Raw genomic sequence first — 19,188 nt, forward strand, 5'->3', positions numbered from 1 at the left:
CACAGCCTCCCTCCCAAGCACAGAAGCACCCTTCTTGAAATTCCACCCTGCAGTACGGCAAAAACGGGGCTTTAGAAATACACGGAGAAGTAGCAATAAACTTTGCGCTGAACAGAAATATTTGGGCAGCTCTGGGCACTTTTCAGTGCTGGCAATTCAGCATCCACCAAATTTGCCACTTGTTCTGGAAGAACAAGGAATCAAAGCTTTCCCTTCATCCCCTGCATACAGGGATGGAGAAGTCCCAGCTGTGGTCAGATTCTGGATCAGAAGTTTCCTGAAGCCCAGCCCTCCCACAGCAGCTCACAGCATGAGGACCTTTGGCAATACAGAAATGTACACTAAGAAACATGGTCAAACACTGAGCAGCAGCTGATTTTTAGAGGTTAATACTTTAGTTTTGTTTAAATACAACAGTACAGACTACGTTAGCAATACAGTGCCTGATCCTGTATCCCAGAAATAGAAGCCCACGTCACAAAAGGTGCTTGACTTGCAGGGCAACTACAAGTGCAGAAGTTTTGTACTTGGACAGAAAGCAGGATGTTTTAATTGGATCAGGACAGAGCTGGATGTGTGGGATGGGGCAGGGGGGCTGCTGGCCACGAGCCAACTGGCAGCTGGTTACTGGTAACCAGTAACCCTGCAGAGGACCAGTCATGGGCTTGTTAAAATGGGCATTTTATCACTGAAGAGCATTTGGAGACCGGCACCACTACCCTGCTTTAGAGTGCAAGGAGGAGAAGGCATCCTTAGCAAGCACCACGATGCCAGAGCTGAGCTCAGCCTTCCTGAGGAGACTGAGACCTTCAGCTCCCTCCGGTGGGCTTGTCTCCCCCAAACAACTAAACCAGTGGAAAATTCCTTAGGAGACACCCAAGTATTTTTGTGCTGCTCCTAAAAATCTGTGATATGAACCTGAGCACTCTCACTGCTCTGTCAGGCAGTTAGACTGTCTTCATCAGCTGAAACCACAGGAATTTTATACATGTGATGTGGGTTTAATAAGCATCACACTGCTGAATCTGTGCTTTACACTGCACATGAATTTTAAAAAAAAAAAAAAAAAGGAAAATAGAAGTCAGTTTGCTCAGTGGGAATTAAAAATAACAACTAGAAATTTTTATCTTGAAAGAATGTATCTGTATAATTTTAACTGCAAATTCCAGGAACTAATAATGGTGGCTAAAACTAGGGATGCTGACACAGAGCCTGCTGTTTAGAATGTTTTTGAAAATTACTTTTTAGCCCTTTTGAAAAAAAATCTTTGTATTATTGAGCATTTTCAGCAGGGAGGCTAAACCTGAACATCCTTTGGAGGCTGTCCCTTTCAGTATAGCAACATCCTGTGAAATGAGGGCATTTCAAATGTTTTTAATTTCTTCCCAGCCCCCACCAGATGACTTTTGAATAATTATATTCTTTGCTGGCAAAACCATTCGCCCAAGCAGTGCTGGCACACTGACCAACTTGCCTTGCAAGTGGAGAAAGGCTCTGCTGTAATTCTTCAAATCTTTCATGGGCTTTCATTTCCAATTTGTGAGGTTTTTAACAGGGCAGAAATATATTATTTCTGGCACAGATGTTACTAAGAAGTGGGAGGTTTATATTCAGACGCTTGTCTGACTCAAAAAATATGCTTTAGCCTGAAACAATCCTCCCTGAGAAAGTGCAGAGCTGCAACTGGATCCAGGTCCAATCTTCACATACTGGATCAGTTCTGAGTTTGCAGATTCTCAGGCCAGCAGACCTGATGTGGTTGTGTCACCTGACTTGCCTAACACACCAATTGCAGCACAAATTATCACCTTTTTTTTTTTTTTTTTTTTTTTTTTCCCAGAAAGAGCCTGGAGTCAGTTCTGCTGCTGGCAAGAGCTTGTGCTTGGATCCACCGCCATTCCCAGGGGACAGCAGCTCCAGGGATGGCCACAGCACCCTGCCCTGCCAGGAGGATCACGAGTCTCACACCATGATCTCAGCTGCCTCTTTTGCAGTGTAGCCAAACTGGGGTGGGTTTTTTTTTGCAGATCTGGTTTAATTATGCGATAAAATTATTTTAGTTGATGTACAAAATGGCATCAAATTATCTTGACCTCCGTGATACCTCATCCTAGAGTGCTGAGAAAAGCTGCCCCCCAAATTGCACAGGCAGCAGCAGCAGCTATGAGCTGAACAAGCTCATTGCTGAAGGGCTGGTTTCCAATCTCTGAGCCAGGTGTAAGCTGGAAAACTCGGGAAATTCTCCTGGAATGGCTCTACACTCACAGCCATGTCACTGAGACTGCAGCTGGGCCCTGGTGTTATGCATGTGGCACTTCTGGAGTACAAGCTTTTTTAGTGCTACAAAATATCGCTGGTTATTTAGTATTTTATTCATTTTATTTATTTTTTGTGCGTGTGTGGAAAAAAAAGATGATTTCCACTGACACCAGGACCTTACCTGTACCATTCTCTCAAACATGTGTGCTAAAGGCAAATAGGAAATGTGTACATCCTCACAAGTAGGAGACCACTGACTCTGGAAGAAAACACAAGGGGCCCCACGAGGCCTCGTCAGTTCAGGCAGGTTTCTTACCTGTATAACTCTTTCAAACATGTGAGCCAGAGGCAGGAAGGAGATGAGCACATCGTCCTGTCTCGGAAAGATCACTTTCTGCAGGTGAAGGGCATGGGAGACAGAAAGGAAAGAAACACTGACAGGAAGACAACAAGAAAGTCATAAAACAATAAAAAGAAAAATGGCACCAGAGGAGCAAAAGGGTAAAGATTGTCGAGAGAGGAGGGAGCGGCGGACACAGGGAAGCGTTAAAGCCACAGCGTCATGGAGCTGGGTTAGCAGGAGGAGCAGAGAGATGGACACACAGGGCACGGAGAGGTCTCCATGGCAGAAGGCAGATCGGACCCGCACAGCTGGGAATGGAGGCTCCCCCTGGCAGAGAAGCAATTTGTGTTCACTGCTCTCTCCCCGGAGCTGCTGAGCCCCCAGCCTGTGCTCTCAGCTGGGTGCAGACCAGCAGGGGCCTGGAGCAAAGCTGCAGGAGCCTCCAGGATCCCTGTGCTGACCGGCAGGAGCCTCCTGGACACCAGCAGGGCTTCCCGCACTGCACAGAGCCCATCTGAGAGTCACAGCGTTACTGCAGTCAAAGTTACGGGTGGTTTTTTTTCTTTTTCTTTGGTTAATCATTGATTTGAATCAGAATATGTTGGGAAAACTAATTATTTCATTTTGAGCTGCAAAAATTATTTACTTCTGTTAGTGTTTCTCATCATTTTAAGTGATTAAAATGTGATTTTAAGGGCATTGTCACCGTCCCACAGACAGGCACAGTGGGGAAAGAGAAAGTTGGGCAAATTATTAAGAAAATAACTGATCAAAGCCTTCAGTTTGCCAAGCTTTTAGCTCTCTCCTGCAAGCTGGAATAAACAAAGGCCCCACGAGCCCTACCTAACCCATGCCCCAAAAGAAAACAGCTTTTCTACCTGCATTTCCTAGGGTAAGGCTTGCTATACTATTATGAATTACAAAACCCAAAAGGTTGACTACCCAATAATTTGCACCAAGGCCAGTGGTCAGTGGAAAATGGGTATAGAAATCTATCAGCTCACAGTAGTACCAGTTTATACCCACTTTGCACCTCCACTGCTCGGGTGGAACCAACAGCCCATGAGCTGGGATGTGGTAGAGGAAGGCACAGGAAGGAGTTCCTCCCTCAGGGGATATTTTATTGAAGTTAAATCTGGGCTGGTCAGAATCGGGTATGGCCTCCCAGCCATCACCTACTGAAGTCAGACATCATTGACCACGTGGGTGTTTTCAGCATCCCATTTCATGTCATTTTGTCTGTCAGTCTGAAGGAAGCCATTAGGGCCTGCAGATCTGTTTATAAGTTGTTACAGTTTGGCCTCATTTTTTGCAAGCACAGTAATGCAAAACCTTTAACATCACCAGGGTTTTTATATACTGCTTTAAAGGCCCAGACAAAATAATTTGCTTTTAAATCAGACCAAAATGATGGCACTGAATAGTGTTTCACAGTTGGCACAGTTGTCCAGTTCACTGTAAAAATGAAAACAGTCTCTTGGCATTTGTGACCAACCTTATAATGAAGCTCTGGGCTCACTTCAAAATATGCTCAATTTGTAAAAATCACTGAACTAAGCAAAACTGGCACAAGGGTATGTAAACAGCAAATCCACAGGACTTCTCATTTCGTTTCCTTAATTTATACTCTTTTCAAGGGTTTTGCACTTTGCTCAATTTCATGTGGTCAGACATTGCCCAAATCTTGGGGATCAGCTACAGACCTTTACCCCCTGCCTGCAGTACTCTGGTGACTGGAGCTCTCGAATTTACAACCACTTACACCAGACTCTGGTCTCAATCTGATACCTCTGAGATTAATCAAGGAGTCCCACTGCCGTCAGCAACACTAAATCCATCTTTATGGGCCAGTCCTGAAAGATGCCAAGTTCCCTCAGCTCTAAATTAGGTCTCTTCCAAAATAAACGCTGCTGCCCTTTGAAGCTCAGACCTCCCCACGCCTCAGCTTGCATTTGTGCCCAAGGGCTCCTGCAGCAAAGGGCTGCCCTGGCCCTCCCCTCTGCACAGGGCTGCACTCACAGCCCTGCAGGGACTGCCACACGGGAGCTCAGGGGGATTTCTTACATCACATGTCTGAGTTCCTTTACACCAGGAAATCTCAGAAAGTTCAAGGATTAGGGTAATAAGGCTGCAGTAATTTCAATCTCAACAATAAGACCAGCAAGGGGTATGCGGTAACCAACTCCAATGTGCATATCACTACTTTATAGAATTGCTTGTTTGCTACCAAAAATTATTTATACTTGTTCTATATAAGCTGTTAATCCTTACTATGTTGTGGTAAAGTGATTCTGCTCCCTATATATTGTTTCTAAACACGAGTTTATACATTGTGTGAAACATATTATAAAGGCACTTGGCCAGTACTATGCTTTTTTAGAAATATGTATGACAGAAACTAAGATACACTGGGATATCAATTAAATTAACCATTCTTGTAAGAAAGCATGAATGTTCTTTTATATATTTATATATATATACACCCCCACTTGGTATGCAGAGAGCTTTCAAATGAATGAGGACATTGTGGGGCACAATGGGACATAAAGAGCACAACTGCACCCTGAACTCTTCAAGCACCAGTTGCAACTGTACAGGGCTTGTCTGCTCTCCTAATTCTTCAGAAGGAGTTAATTAATTGATGTACAGCAGTCAGCATTGCTTCTCAGCACTTTGTGCCCTACAGAGCCTGGGAGCAGGGCTGGACAGGGGATTTAATGCCCTCCGGTGCCGTAGGCTCAGCCTTGCTCCCATTCCCATGGATTTGGCCCTCTGAGCAGGAGAAATGTCACCTCTTATCTGCAAGAGTGGATCTCCAGCCCGTGCAGGGCCACAGCTTAACCCCCACAGTGTGCACATGGCAATGTTCTCTAGCTCAGGGTATTCACCTCCGTCACTTTCAAAAAGCCTGAAAAATCCGCCACCACGTTCCCGTGGGTCAGCATAGCACCTTTGGGGTTTCCTGCAAGAAACACAGAGGTAGTTTAAACAATGAGCTAGAAGGTAACTTCCAAAAGTTTAACACACAAAAAAAACACAAAACAAAACAAAACAAAACAAAAAAACAAAGAAACCAGAAATAGTTAAAATATTGCTCTCTTCCTGAATTTTAAAACTTACATCATTTTCACCGTCATTTCTGTGCAGTAACGTGCACCAAAAGCATTTACTGCGATATTCAAAACCTAATGAAATGATACTGTAAACACAAATATTTCTGTTGGAGACTCTGGACAGCAGTTTCAGCAGAAATAGCCCAACTGCCATTTCTGAGAGTGCTCAGATGGAGCTGCTTGATAAGCACGGGCATCTGCCCAGGCTGGCTGTTCCAGCCTCTCCAGGGAGGATCTATTCCATCCAGATTTTGACTAAGAATGATATCAAACACCAAGAAATGCCATTTAAAAGGCTCTTACACTCTTACTTAGCCAGTACTCTGGATAACCTGAACAATGCAGAAAGCAGGTAATACATGGCAAAAATTAGGCTACAAAAAGACCCTACAAGACTGCAATTAAAGGAAGTCATTACGAGTGTCAGCAGCAGAGGAGAAATGCCTTGGAGACAGCCCTAAGTCCACCAGGGAGCCAGCAAAGCCCTAGAGCTGGCACTGCCCCTGCAGTGTTTCCCCCACCACTGGTGGGCAACTCTGCACCACCAATATTTGCTTTCTCACCCTCTTTTCTCAGCTGACAACCTCAGCATTTCCTATCTGTTTAGACGCCAAAACACAAGGTTTGCTGAGCAGCAAACACAGACTGGAACCTCCAGGCACTCAAACCAGCGGCACAGAGAGCTCTGCACGTCCTCCTGTCACAGCACTGTCCCTTTTCATCACCCTCCAAGGGTTTATTTCTGAAAAGAAGGTGTAGCTCAGCTCGAATAAAGATTACAGGGCCAGCCTCTCTCTCCCCAGCATGTTTTTAAGCAGATTGTTTTAATTCAGTCACACCATTGCCACGTAGCTCCTGCTGCTCCCCGTGGCAGCAGCTCGAGGAGCTTTACCTGCGGGTGCCCTGCATGGCCTGGCACGGTGGGCATGGGCAGCCTGGCAAAGCTCCTGCAGGGAATGGAACTAAATGGCAAATCAGCCAGAAGTTCATCCTGCCTTCCTCAGATTAGAAGGGCAGAGGTGCTTAGTGAACATGTTTCAGCACAGGAAAAGATGTTTAATCCTCTCACTTCAGAGCATTTTGCAGGCTGTGTCGCTGGGAGCCCTCAGGGTGGGCACGGGCACACACAGCACTGAGCCCTGTGCCCTGCCCTGCCAGTGTCACCAGCATCACTCCTACTCAACCTCACCACTAATTAAAGGCAGGCCCAAAACAGCAGGAGCAGTTGTTGCACACATTTATTGCACCAGAGCAGGATATTTTTAACACAATGTATTTTACTGAGAATCCGCATCTGCTGTTCCGAGTGCCTCGAGTAATTCAGTCCCAAACGCCTGTAGATGAACGTGGTGCACAGGAGGCTGGTTTGGTGTCACTGACATTGCTCCTCATCCGAAGCTCAGGGGTGAAGCTGGGGCTGACAGCTTTGCCCTGACAGGTTGGGCCAGCGGGCTGGTGGGTGCCAGCTGAGCCTGCCAGGTTATTTTCACAGCTGGGTGCACACGTGGATCCAGACCTCAGTAAAACTCCACAGACCAGTGTCAGTTGTAAACATGTAAATGTGTTATTTCAGTCGAGTCCAGGCAAACACCGTGGGCAGCCCTTGCAGCTGTGCTCCCACAGCATCACACAGCTCAGAGAGGATGTGCTGAGAACTGGCTTGGAAACTCAAAACTGTGCCCTCCAGCTATACCAACAGATCTGGTCCCTGCACCTTGACAAAACTCTTCAGATTTTTTTGGGGGAAGATTTCAAGTGTCCATGGCCAGGTTGGCCAGGGCTTGGAGCAACACGATGTAGTGGAAGGTGTCCCTGCCCATGGCTGGAACGAGATGTGCTTTAAGGTCTCTTCCAAATCAAACCAGTCTGTGTTTCTATGAGAAGATTTCTCAGATCTCAGACTCATTTACTTACTCCACCTCTGACTTGAATGCAATTCAGTAGCTCTGTTTAAGTCACCATGCCATGCCTGGAAGCAGAGTGAACACCCTGGCTGCTTCCCTGTGCCCCTCCTGCTCAGGCTGTGGGATAACAGTGTTGAAGCAGAGCAGCAGTGCTGGAGCCAGGAGAGCCTTCATCAGGAGAAATCCAGAACAAACCATGCTGCCACAGGGCAGCTGCAGCTTCTTGGGTTGTAAATTCTCATCTTCCTTAGCGGTTCTGGTTTAGGAGTTAACCCAGCAAGACAGCTGCCCCTTTCTGCGAGCCCTTTCCCAGAACTGCCACTTTGAGAGAAGAAGGTTGGCAGTGATGCTGCTGTTCTATTTTAAAAAATCAATGCCAGGTCTGTAATGCTGCTCTTGTTTGAATTTCCTCATAAAGACAGGCCCAGTGAGTCTCCTGTTATGGAACGGATGCCCTGTGATCCCGTCCCTTGATAGCCCAGGAACGTCAGGTCCTCCTCCTCTTGGTGCCAGGCTGGTTGGACAGTTCTCAGAAGCAACAGAAGAACCTTTTCCACATGGCTAAATGGGTCTTTCAAGTGGCAGCTCCAGCACTTAGTGGTGCGATCCATCAGCATTTTGGGATGCAAGCACTTTCCTCCCCCCAGCAGCTCTGGCAGACAGGAACATGCACTGCCAGGCTGGGAGAAACTGCTGGGAAGTGGTTTTTATCCAACTGGTTACGGGGTGGATCCTTGGGGGAATGATAGTTGACTTCTCTGGAGTAGCCAGCATGAAAAATTTTATCCTGACAGTTTGGGGACATCTGTGTGCCTCAGGCCCATTTCCAAGTGCTGATGGTTTCTTGGCACAACCATGAAAGTTGGTCTTGTCATCGGAGCTCAACAAGCTCAGACTCTCCCTGCTCCCTGGGGAGGCGTTGGGACATCTGGTCCTATCAAAGAAAGGCAAACATTAAAGTCTACTTCTGGGGAATTGTTTCCGATTTTCCCATTCCCAGGTTACAAATTCTACAGCAGAGATTTTTTTTTTGAACTATACTAAAAATATTTAGAGCCCTTCAGAATTGAAAAAAGCCCTAGAGAGCATATTCTTTGGAAGAAAATTCTCAATCTGATCATTAAAAATGATGGGCTAAACAGAACTCCAAGCGTTTTACATCGAAACAAACACAATGTGGAAAACAAACCGGAGTGCTGATGCAACCTCTGGAAAAGCCAGAGAGTGGCGTGCAAAGTCCTGCAGCAGCAGGACCCACCCAGGCTGGTGGGTCACAAAGCATTGCTCTGGGAGAGTTCAGCTGGAGAGATTTGCAAAATTTGAAATCTCTGGTTTGGATGGGAGAAAGGAAATGAGCTCCCTGGTTGTCCTATTTCTATAACCTTGGGGATTTTTCTAAGAAAAGCACAAAATCAGAAGGTGGCCCATGATTGCATTCGCAAATAAGAAAATTTAAAAAAAAAAACCTTCTCTATGCAGAATTGCTTATTTAGCAATAAAAATATAACAAAAAGGTGGCTTGAAATAAACAATCACTCTTCACTTGAAAATGCACACGAAGACACTGTGCCCTGCTGTACCCATGGCATGGCTCCTTCAGCTTCCTACAGGTGCCAGTTGTGCCCAGCCCCTTTGCTCTGACCCTGTACACGGCTGTGACATCCGTGTCCTGCACTGCCCCAAGTCTTTCCCATTTAGGAATTCCCAGTGCTGGGACAGAGCAGAGTCACAGGCTCCTTTTCCCTCCGTGCTCTGCCCTGGGCACTCTGAAGTGCAGATCCCAAAACTAAAAACAATGTACTGAGGTAAAATACCCAAACCCTTTTAATACACTGGAGTTTGTACTCGGGGCTGATAAAGCAGTTGCCTACCTGGTGTGCAGCACAGATCTTCTCTGGCAGGTGGAAGATGAAGGTCCCCTTGTGCTCAGTCTGACCCGCAGGCTGGGCAGCACCAGCAGCTCCAGCATCTTCTCTGGCCTAAACGGGCTGGGGCCAAACCGAGGATGCTTTGGGGTAGGGCCAAGCATCAGACAATCCTGAGAGCACAGGTGAACATGGAAGAGCTGCTCCAGCAGCCCCTGGAGCATGGCAAGTGTAAAGGCAGTTTCCCAAGCAGTGATGTCTTGTGCATCACCCTGTACAGCTTTTAGGGAGATGTTACAGAGGTCGCGTTCTCAAGAGCAGGAAATTCCTGCAAGCTGATGAAAACCAGGGTCTGGAGAGAGGAGAAAGCACTGCCTCTGCTAAAAACAGGCAGGAAAATGATGCTGCTCACCCCCAAGGACAGGAGGCCAGTGGCACATGGGTACCAGCACCGTGGGCTGCACAGGCTCAGCCCCGACCTCCCCAGCCCAGGGCCAGCCCGAGAGCATGGGCAGCACACCAGCAGAGGAGACAGAGGTGACAAGGACCTTGGTGAGGCTGGGGACATCTGTGTGCTTAGGATACAGAAAATGGGAAGCTGTGGAACCACATTTCAGTGTTTTAGGGTTTTTTTTTAAAAAAAAATCTGCAGAAGATAAATACAAATCAACCAAGTGCTTCACAAGTACACTGCAAAATAGGAAGCAGAAACATGGGCAGATTCCCAGACAAATGGAAAAGTGCACTGGCAAAGTGTATGCCACAGAATTCAAGTGAAAAAGAAAAAGGTTATTTTTAATTTACAATCTACAGAAATGTATATATGATCTTAAATATTTAAAGTGCACAGAAATAGCATTGTCATGTCAGTATAACAGCAAGTTTGCATGTACTGAGGTGTGATTAATGATTAATCTCATAATCTATTCTAACATTTCAAGATTTAAATGCCTCTTTTACCTGTAGTGCCACTAGTAAAACAGACAATTGATAGATCTTCTGGTCGAGGAGGCTAGAAATACACAAGGAGAATAAGAAAATCACATCAACCAAATGCAGAAGGGTTAATGGGAGAGACTGTTGTCATTGTGTAAACCTAAAGATTAAATCAATTATGTTTGAGCTTTGCCATAAAAACTTTCCTTCCCCTCAGTAAATATAGCAGACCATCATAAAACTCTTTTTATCAGGTTTCTTCAGTTGATGCAGACTTTTTTCCTTATGCTTTGCTCCCGCTGCACATGCTTTAGGATAAGAAGACTGATGGAATACTTGTCTTGCTATTAATATTTTCAAAGACACCATCTACACCTGTAGGTGTGTGGGAGATTTGAGATAATTTACTGATTTCCAGATAATTCTGGAAACAATTCTACAACAGGGGACAAGATTCCAAAGCTGCTGATTGCTCCCATTTCCAGAAGCATCTCTGTATTCTCAGCACCACCTCATGTGTGTGCTATTTTGGGTCATGAATGACTAAATAAAAAGCTTGAACATCAGAAGCTGCTTTTGAGAGTTTTGCACGAGTATGAGCAGCCAGTAAAAAATATCAAGGCAATTTTCCAGAAATATTCCACATAACTACTGCCAAATAGCTTTTCTGAGCTATAGAAACCCCAGCAGAAAGCAAAGGGTGCAGAGACATTCCCCCAGTGCCACCTGGGCAACTACTGGAATTTGGGTGGCTTAACAATGGCTGTGCCATTGACATGTTCAGCAGGGATGAGCCAGTTCAGTGTCCCAGGTGCAGGGACTTGGAGCAACCTGGGATAGTGGAAGATGTCCCTGCCCATGGCAGGGGGTGGGAACGAGCTGAGCTTTAAGGTCCCTTCCAACCAAACCATTCCACAGTTCTGTGATCTCCACTGCATGGCATCAGCAGTCCCTGGGCTCCTCCACTGCCTCCCTCGTGGAGGGGCTTCCTTCTGCCAGAGAAAACCTTCCCCTCTCTTGTCAGTGCAATAAATGTCCCACTGTCAGCCGCAGTGGGAAAAGCAACATGCCAAGACTCACCACAGGCACATGTCGACTCTCACGGCCACGGTCCTGGAAGAGATTGAAGTAACAAAAGTGATTTCCACTTTAATTCCTGCAGTGTAACACACTTGCTAATCATCTGCAAACCACTGAAGGAGAGTGTGAGCCAGAGCAGAAGAATTCATGGCTGGCACTTAGGTCATCTCTTCTATCCAGACTTTCTTGCCTTAACTGCAGTGCCATCCTTGGATTTCAAGCAGTGCTTGGGTTGGTTGAGCTGGGTCCAGGGTGTTTCGTACAAGTGTGAGGCTGTAGGCTTACATGTAGGAGGACAGCATCTCAAATAAAAACCCTCTTCCCAGGCCTAAATAGCAGCTGATAGAGTATTTGAGGAGAAAGGACTAGAATCTTGGCTCTGCTATCAACAAGGAACAACACCAAGAGGCGACTGCACCAAGCATCAGTATTATCAGCCACAAACTGCTCTTTTGTGCTCTCCAGACACTGAACCTGCCACATGGTTCACAAGTCCCTGTATATTTTACTGTCTTTTTATAGAAATTACAAAAAATCATAAAAGGAGGGGGAGAGCAGACTCACCTCCACCTCCTGCATGGTCTGGATGCGAACCCCGCAGCGCCTCCCCCTCTCTGCCAGCTCCTTCTCAAAGGGGTCCATCAGGATGATGGAGCTCAGGCCCGGTGTTTCCTTCCTCTCCACGTGGTCCAGGAGGATCCTGGCTTTCTCAGGCTTGTCACAGATGACCGTGGAGATGTCAGCTGGAAGAAGAGCAGCCAAACAAGCCGTCTGCAGTAAATCCTTTCTAATGCAAGGCTCTGGCTCACAGCTAACGCTGTATCAGTTCTGATAGTCACTCCAGGCTACATCAGAAATCCCAGCACTCTCTTGAAAAATTACTGCAATCTTAGCTAACCTAAATCAATGCCAGAGCTGCAGCTGACATCCACAACTATTCTGGGATTCAGTTCAAAATACTAAAATTGCTCCTCACATGGGTTATGAAATCTAGGATGCAAAATATGAAGCAGCACAGGAGTAGGTGGCCGTGGAGTAATTCCCACCCCCAGAGCAGCCCTACCCATGGCTATGCACAACTGGGCATGTGGGAAACATGGCAGAGGCAGCCCTGACCTTGCACAGGGACACACAGCTCCCCAGGGACCTCTCCAGGTGACTTCAAGACACTCAAGGAGTCACAGTGTCCCATCCCTGGAAGTGTCCAAGGCCAGGTTAGAGGGGCCTTGGAGCAATGTGGGCTAGTGGAAGGTGTCCCTGCCCAGGGCAGGGGGGTTGGAACTAGGTGAGCTTTAAGGTCCTTTCCAACCCAAACCACTCTAGGATTCTACGATGCCCTGTCTTTTAGAAGTAGAAAATTACTTATTCTGAGCAACAAAACTGATTTCTGAGAAGACTACATCCATTTTGTTTTTACCTGTGTTGAGGATGTACCGAATGGCTCCAGGACCCAAGGTGTCATAGAGAGGAACCACCACCATGGAGTAGGTATAGCAAGCCAGCTCAGAGATGATCCACTGCAGGAGGGCAGGGAAGCACAGAGGTGAGAAGGGGCCATGGGAGCAGATTTAACACACTAAGAACAAGCTGACAAGACAGGAACATTATCAATACAACATCAAGTTGAACTTAAAATCTCACCTCTGGACGGTTCTGAGCAAAGACCCCAATGAACTGCTTTGTGGATGGCTTGCAGCCCTGCTGCAGAAGGCCTGACCCCAGAGCTTCTGCTCTTTCAGCCACCTGGAATTTGGAGAGGAAAAATACATAAAAAAAGAGGAACATAAGCAATACCAAACTAAGTAAAGATTTATACAGGGAGGCTCTCAGATTATCGTATTTGCTGTCTAAAAGTCCAATTTTCATCTTATCATGAGCCATCATTAGCTGACTAGCAGTTGATGTCTGGCTGGCGACATCCTGTGGCTCCAGAGCGTGTCAGTGCTGCAGTCAGGAGTGGGCTCATGGCACAGAACCAGCCCCTGAGAGCTGACACACCGACACAACACCTGGATGTGCAGGGAGGGGACACAGGGACCCTCACACAGCTCAGGAGCTACACCCTGGTGTAGCACGTGCGTCACCAATGGGCACCTCAACACCCCTTCTTCTGCCGGGCGGGGGGACAGGATGCACAAAGGTGTCATCTCCAGCTCACCTCCTTGTAGGACAGCCACTGGTAGGGCTGCTTGGGTTTCCTGAACCCCAGGCAGGGGCCGTTCTCTGGAAAACACAAGCAGAGATGACAAGTTGAGAGGGTTAATGTTCTGCTCAGTGCCACACTGAGGGGATGTGGCAGAGCCCTCCAGCAGTAAATCCACAGTTCCTGGGGGGGCTGGCTCTCACTCCAGCAAATTACACACACAAGTGCACCCGATGGAAATCGAGCTGCTGGGATCCCAAAGAGCTTTCATCCTCCCCCCTGAGCTACAGGAGGGACAGCAGCAGTTTGCCCCAAACAGCTTCATTAAAAGACACTTCTCGGAAGGTCATGTGAGCATTAGTGTCTGGAGAGGGCTCTCATCCCAAACCCCACCTCCCACTGCTTGCACTGCCTTTTGATTAAAACAGTTCAAAGTGAAAACTGCTATTTTTAGCCCAGCCTGCTCTGGAGGAAGGTAAAACAACGTGCAGCACTGCATGACAGGATGAAGATTTGAAAAGTTTAAATAATTTGCTGACTGCACTTACCTTCACAAGATCCATTCCTCCACACACCTACTGAGTCACTGATTCACCCCTGCCCTGTGGGGTGGAACACGTGCAATTCCACTGAGGTTTTTGGTGGTACCAAAAATAATAATCTGACCATGAAATGGTTCTGTCCAACAAGCCATGACATCATGAACAACAGACACAAAAATGGCTATGATAGAGCAAGGAAGAGTCATCGTGGCTTTTAGGAGTGGGACACGATGTCTCAGGAGTGTCTGAGAGCTCCCTGATGGTGCCATCAACCGTGGGGTAAGGACATCTGCACCACCTGGTCCCCCACCTCTGCCCCCAGGCCTCCTCCCCGCCGTGCTCTCACCAGAGATGCTGAATCCCCTCCTGAAGACCTCGTACATGGTCCTGGCGTCATCGTAGTAGTGCGTCAGCAGCTGTGGGCTGTCCCCGATCACCGACCGGCGCGCCCCAGCCAGGCCCTGTGGGACACCAGGGGACACCAGGTGACACAGGTGTCAGGGCTGCCCGAAGGTGGGACAGGGGAACTCCCACCACAAAGCATCAGGCTCCCCAAAGGGCGGTAAGACCTCTGTGGCCACCACTGTACCCCTGCCCCAAGAAGGGATGGGAGAGGTGGGACGTCCCCTGAGCACCCCAGTGACACCGAGAACCAGCTGCCCAGAGAGGAGCTCATTGTCATGGGAGATGGCTGATACTTCCCAAGGGGACTGAAGCAGGAATTACGGATCTGCAGGCATGGAGTGGGCTGTGCTGGGGGGAGTGACTGCTCTGGGCTCCACAGGTCCCCAGCACTGGCACCACGGGCACCTTCTCAAGGACATTCAGACCGACATGAAGGACAGACTAAGGCAGAGGCTCACAGGGGTGTTTTAGAAGCGGGCAGGGGAGATAGCCAGCGTGGGAGTGACCACACTGGGACTGCACTGGGAGCCAGAAAAAAATCTAACTAAAGCCCTAACCGCAAGGGAAAAACTGCCTTGAAAAATGTAAATTTCCTCCCACCCTTTTAAAAAGCTGTTGGAATTAAAGACAATCACTTCTTAGAGGGAACATCACAAAAGGCTTTAAAAATTCTCATCCCACTTTCAGATATTAAATTAAGTGGAGACAATTTTCAGAAATATTTCTGCTCTTTAAAACAGAGCAGCTTCATTAAACTTTAAAACCTTTGCAAGCATGAAAATTAATAACTGTTCAGCCTCTAAGCATGGATTCAGGTCTACTTTTCCTTACTATTACCAAGTTTGCAGCAGCAAACTCAGCAAAGGGCATACATGAGGAGTGCCAGCTGGTCTTACCAGCTGTTGCCTTTCAGTGGTTTCTCCCTTGCAATAGCAGTGCCTCTAATTTTTGGTCATGGATGGTTAAGTAAAGCTAAGTCCAAAATGTTACTGAGAAGGTAAGAGAATAAATTAATGTGCTGCATTCTAGTTTTCCAGTTTGCAGAAAGAGGTGAACTGGTGAATTAAGGAGTGAAGTGATCCCTGGCACAGTGCATTACACGGCTGATTTTAGGATGGGGTTGGGGAACTACAGAAACAACAAAAAATGCCTTCCTGGCATGACCTTGTGGTCAGAGACCTGTCACAAAGGTGATTAGAAGGATGGGACACCTCCCCTAAGAGGAAAGGCTGAGAGAGCTGGGGTTGTTCACCCTGGAGAAGGCTCTGGGGAGACCTTATTGAAAGGGGCCTATAAGAGACAGCTGGGCAGGGACTTTTTACAAGGGCACCTCATGACAGAACAAGAGGCAACGGCTTCAAACTGAAAGAAAGTAGGTTTAGGTTAGATATTTGGAAGGAATTCTTCCCTGTGAGGCTGGGGAGGCCCTGGCACAGGTTGCCCAGAGAAGCTGTGGCTGCCCCATCCCTGGCAGTGTCCCAGGCCAGGTTGGACAGGGCTTGGAGCAGCCTGGGCTGGTGGAAGGTGTCCCTGCCCGTGGGGGGTGGAACGAGGTGCTCTCTAAGGTCCCTTCGAGCCCAAGCCATTCTGTGACTCCCAGGCACGCCAACCTTGGGGAAAGCCAGTCAGGGTGCCCCGGCCTCACCTCCACCTCCTGGGACTGCATGCGCAGGTCGCAGGGCGGCTTCACGGCGCGGGGCCGGCTGGCAAACCAGTAGGCGACGACGGCAGCGAAGGCGCCGATGCCGACCAGGGCCGTGGCCGGCAGGTTGCGGAAGAACTGGCTGAGGTCATCGAACTCGGGCAGCCGCAGGCTCCGCAGGATCTCCTGCGCCTGCATCTTCTCCGCCAGCGAAACGGCAAACTCTGCAAGAGCCAGAGGGTTGGCAGGTCAGCGGGGGCAGGGGATGGGCATGGGCAGCGCAGGTTCCTGCGCGGTTCGGGAGGGGAGAACACGCTGTGTCGAGCTCCAGGATCCGGCTACAACAGGGAGGGCTGTCTGGTTGTGCCGGGCTCACGGAGCAGGACCTGCTCCTGGGAAAGCCAAGGGCAAGCTGCAGGTCAGGCACTGATCCAGACACCGCCACAACAGGTTGCTTTGCACGTACAGACACAGCGGAGAGGGGGAGCCAGGCAGGGGCTCACTGCTCCAGGGGGCGAGGTCAGGGCTGTCCTCAGGGGACTCCTGTTTGGGTGTTGAGTACACAAGGAGCATTTTAAATAACTCCTGTTTACAGTGTTGGTCCAGTATCAACTCCCCACTGGGGAGTCTCCAGTATCAGCCAGCCCTGTGAGGGATGAGCCAAGCAGGTGCTGCCCAGGGGGAATCCAAACAGTTAAGGTTTCACACAGCTCTATTTATGACTTTATAGGAGTCAAGGTCTTAAAAAAAAAGTTTTTCAGCCACAGGAGTCCAGGCAGCCCCTTTCCTCTTGCCCTCTGGCCTTGCTCCAGCTTATGGAGTTACATGGCTTCACTCCCACAGGGGGCCAGGACTTCCCACACAATGGCACCACTAACATTAACACAAACCAGCTTTTTTCCTCCTGGGAACAGCTTCTGGGCTGCTCTGTCCCGAAGGTCAGGGCTGCCCCCTCTCAGCCTTCTCCTGTGTTTGTGCCAAGCGAGTGCTGGGGCTGGCAGAGAGGCCAGGCAGCAAAGGGGGGCACTCCTCACACGAGGCTCTGGAGGAGGTTTGTAAGTTTGCACAAGAAAAAATACAACAAACAACATTACAAACAATGAACCTCACTCACTGTTGGATTATGAAGTGGTGGAGGGCAGCAGCAAGGGGGCAGTGACACAGAGCCCATATTCCAGGCCATCTCCATCCTCAGGGCTCAGGCCCAATCCCAATCATCCCTCCAACAATGCTGCACCCCAGTGCCAGCCCAGCATCCCACAGCCACCTCTGCTCCCCCGAGAGCTCCCGACCCTACAGACCCTCTGGAACCACAACCAGCCTTTCAAGAATGGTTGAACCCCTGCAGAGATCACATCCACATGACATTACCGGCCAATACCCACCCACGAGGTAATTTTCTCCTGAGCTTTGAGCATCTTTGCAGCAATCTTCACATCTAAGAGAACACTGACTGTGTGGCTGTAGTGATGTTAGGGTGAACTGTGAGGGTGGGCAGGCCCTGGCACAGGTTGCCCAGAGAAGCTGTGGCTGCCCCATCCCTGGGAGTGTCCAAGGACTTGGAGCAGCCTAGTCTAGTGGAAGGTGTCCCTGCCCATGGCAGGGCAGTTGGAACTAGATGAACTTTAAAATTCCTTCCAACCCAAACCATTCTGGGATTATTTGAATTGAGAAGGAGTACTGATCACTCCCCTCAGTGTTTCTCCACACCAGACTATGAAAGCAGCCTGCCAAACACACTTTTACTACAGAAAGTGAGAGAGCTCAGCAAGGGAGCTATTCATTTACCCATGAATTGGCTATTTGTGCAAAAGCATTTCAGCAAGTCCCACTTAAGACTGTCTGCTCCCAGAAACAGCCTGTCCCACCAAAGGCAGCCACCCAGTTTGCCACAGTTGCTGGTTACACTGAAATCTTGGGAATTACTCCCTCAACATCAGCTGTAAGTGCTGTTTTGTATCAATCCATGCAGCCAAGCTGAAAGCAGAGAGCTGGGAAGGTGTCTGTGGGAACAGCACTGCCATGGGGGGATTCTTGGCCACAGCCTCGTGCTGCTGCCCTGCTCGACTGCAGGGATTGCCTGGGGGGAAGCAGGGCCAGGTCTTTACATCTGTCCAGGTACAGGGTGTCCACAAACATCTTGGAGCTCACAGCATCATCAAAAGGATACTGAGAGTCAGGGCTGCAGTCTCTGCTCACATTGGATTGTTACACTACAGACCTCACCCAACTTACCTTTAGCAACAGTTAATCCTGATTTTTGCATTCCAAAGTGATTCACGATGGGCCCGTACTTGATCTGCTCAGAGCAGCCAACCTGCCGTGGGATGGTGGCCAGGAAAGGGGCCCAGGTGTGTTTGGGAGCACTGTGTCTGCAGAAAGAGGGCTCAGTGCTGCCTGGATCACAGCCCCCTCCAGATAAGCAGGTGAGCCCCTCACAGTCACATGCTCTGGGAATGCATTTCTGGGGTGATCAGGAAAATAAGTAATTGTAATTTAAACCAATCAGCAAGGCAGTGTCATACCCCAGAGCGCACTGCCCTCCCCTCGGGCTCAGGATCAGCAGCAGGATGGTCTCCACCCCCTTCTCGTTCTGCCCCCTTTGGCCCATTTCTGCTGCCTGCAGGGGATCACCACCCCGCTGTGGCATGTGTTCCCCACCAGCTCCACTGGGAGCAGAGCATCCATACCTGTGGCAGATGGAAACACTGACATTTCTGTTTATCTCTTCACATCACCACCGGATTCCTAAAGCGTTCCCATGGCAAAGAAAAGAGAAACGAAAATGCAAGGAGGGACAGAAGAAAGTGGTTTGGAGGAAGGAAGAAGTGCTGGGGAGATGCCAGGAGGGAACAGCCATGGGTAAGAGCTGGGGATCTGGAACTTCCCAGCCCGGGTCCAGGGTGAGCAGAGCTCCTGCAGTGGCACTGGGCTCTGAATCACCCACCAGCCTGTG

General features: G+C 48.7%; 1 protein-coding gene across 4 annotated transcripts in view; it reads right to left on the bottom strand.

The window, feature by feature from the left end:
- The window catches only part of ACSL6 (acyl-CoA synthetase long chain family member 6), a 52,281-nt gene that overhangs the window by 13,572 nt on the left and 19,521 nt on the right, over positions 1 to 19,188 (bottom strand). The window contains exons 2-11 of one of the 4 annotated variants that reach the window (XM_027899793.1): positions 16,236 to 16,456; positions 14,532 to 14,646; positions 13,659 to 13,723; positions 13,142 to 13,243; positions 12,918 to 13,017; positions 12,065 to 12,243; positions 11,501 to 11,533; positions 10,445 to 10,496; positions 5,491 to 5,564; positions 2,441 to 2,653 (exon numbers count right to left, since the gene is read on the bottom strand). In XM_027899793.1, coding sequence (XP_027755594.1) covers positions 2,441 to 2,653; positions 5,491 to 5,564; positions 10,445 to 10,496; positions 11,501 to 11,533; positions 12,065 to 12,243; positions 12,918 to 13,017; positions 13,142 to 13,243; positions 13,659 to 13,723; positions 14,532 to 14,646; positions 16,236 to 16,456 — 1,154 coding nt within the window. Of the gene's footprint in view, positions 1 to 2,440; positions 2,654 to 5,490; positions 5,565 to 10,444; positions 10,497 to 11,500; positions 11,534 to 12,064; positions 12,244 to 12,917; positions 13,018 to 13,141; positions 13,244 to 13,658; positions 13,724 to 14,191; positions 14,268 to 14,531; positions 14,647 to 16,235; positions 16,457 to 19,188 lie in introns of those variants that run through there. The other 3 variants (XM_027899795.1, XM_027899794.1, XM_027899796.1) reach the window with 3 other exon arrangements.

The sequence above is a fragment of the Empidonax traillii genome, unplaced genomic scaffold, assembly GCF_003031625.1.
Source record: "Empidonax traillii isolate 1590-97213 ecotype Southwest subspecies unplaced genomic scaffold, ASM303162v1 scaffold689:size842923, whole genome shotgun sequence".
In the NCBI taxonomy this organism is placed as follows: domain Eukaryota; kingdom Metazoa; phylum Chordata; class Aves; order Passeriformes; family Tyrannidae; genus Empidonax; species Empidonax traillii.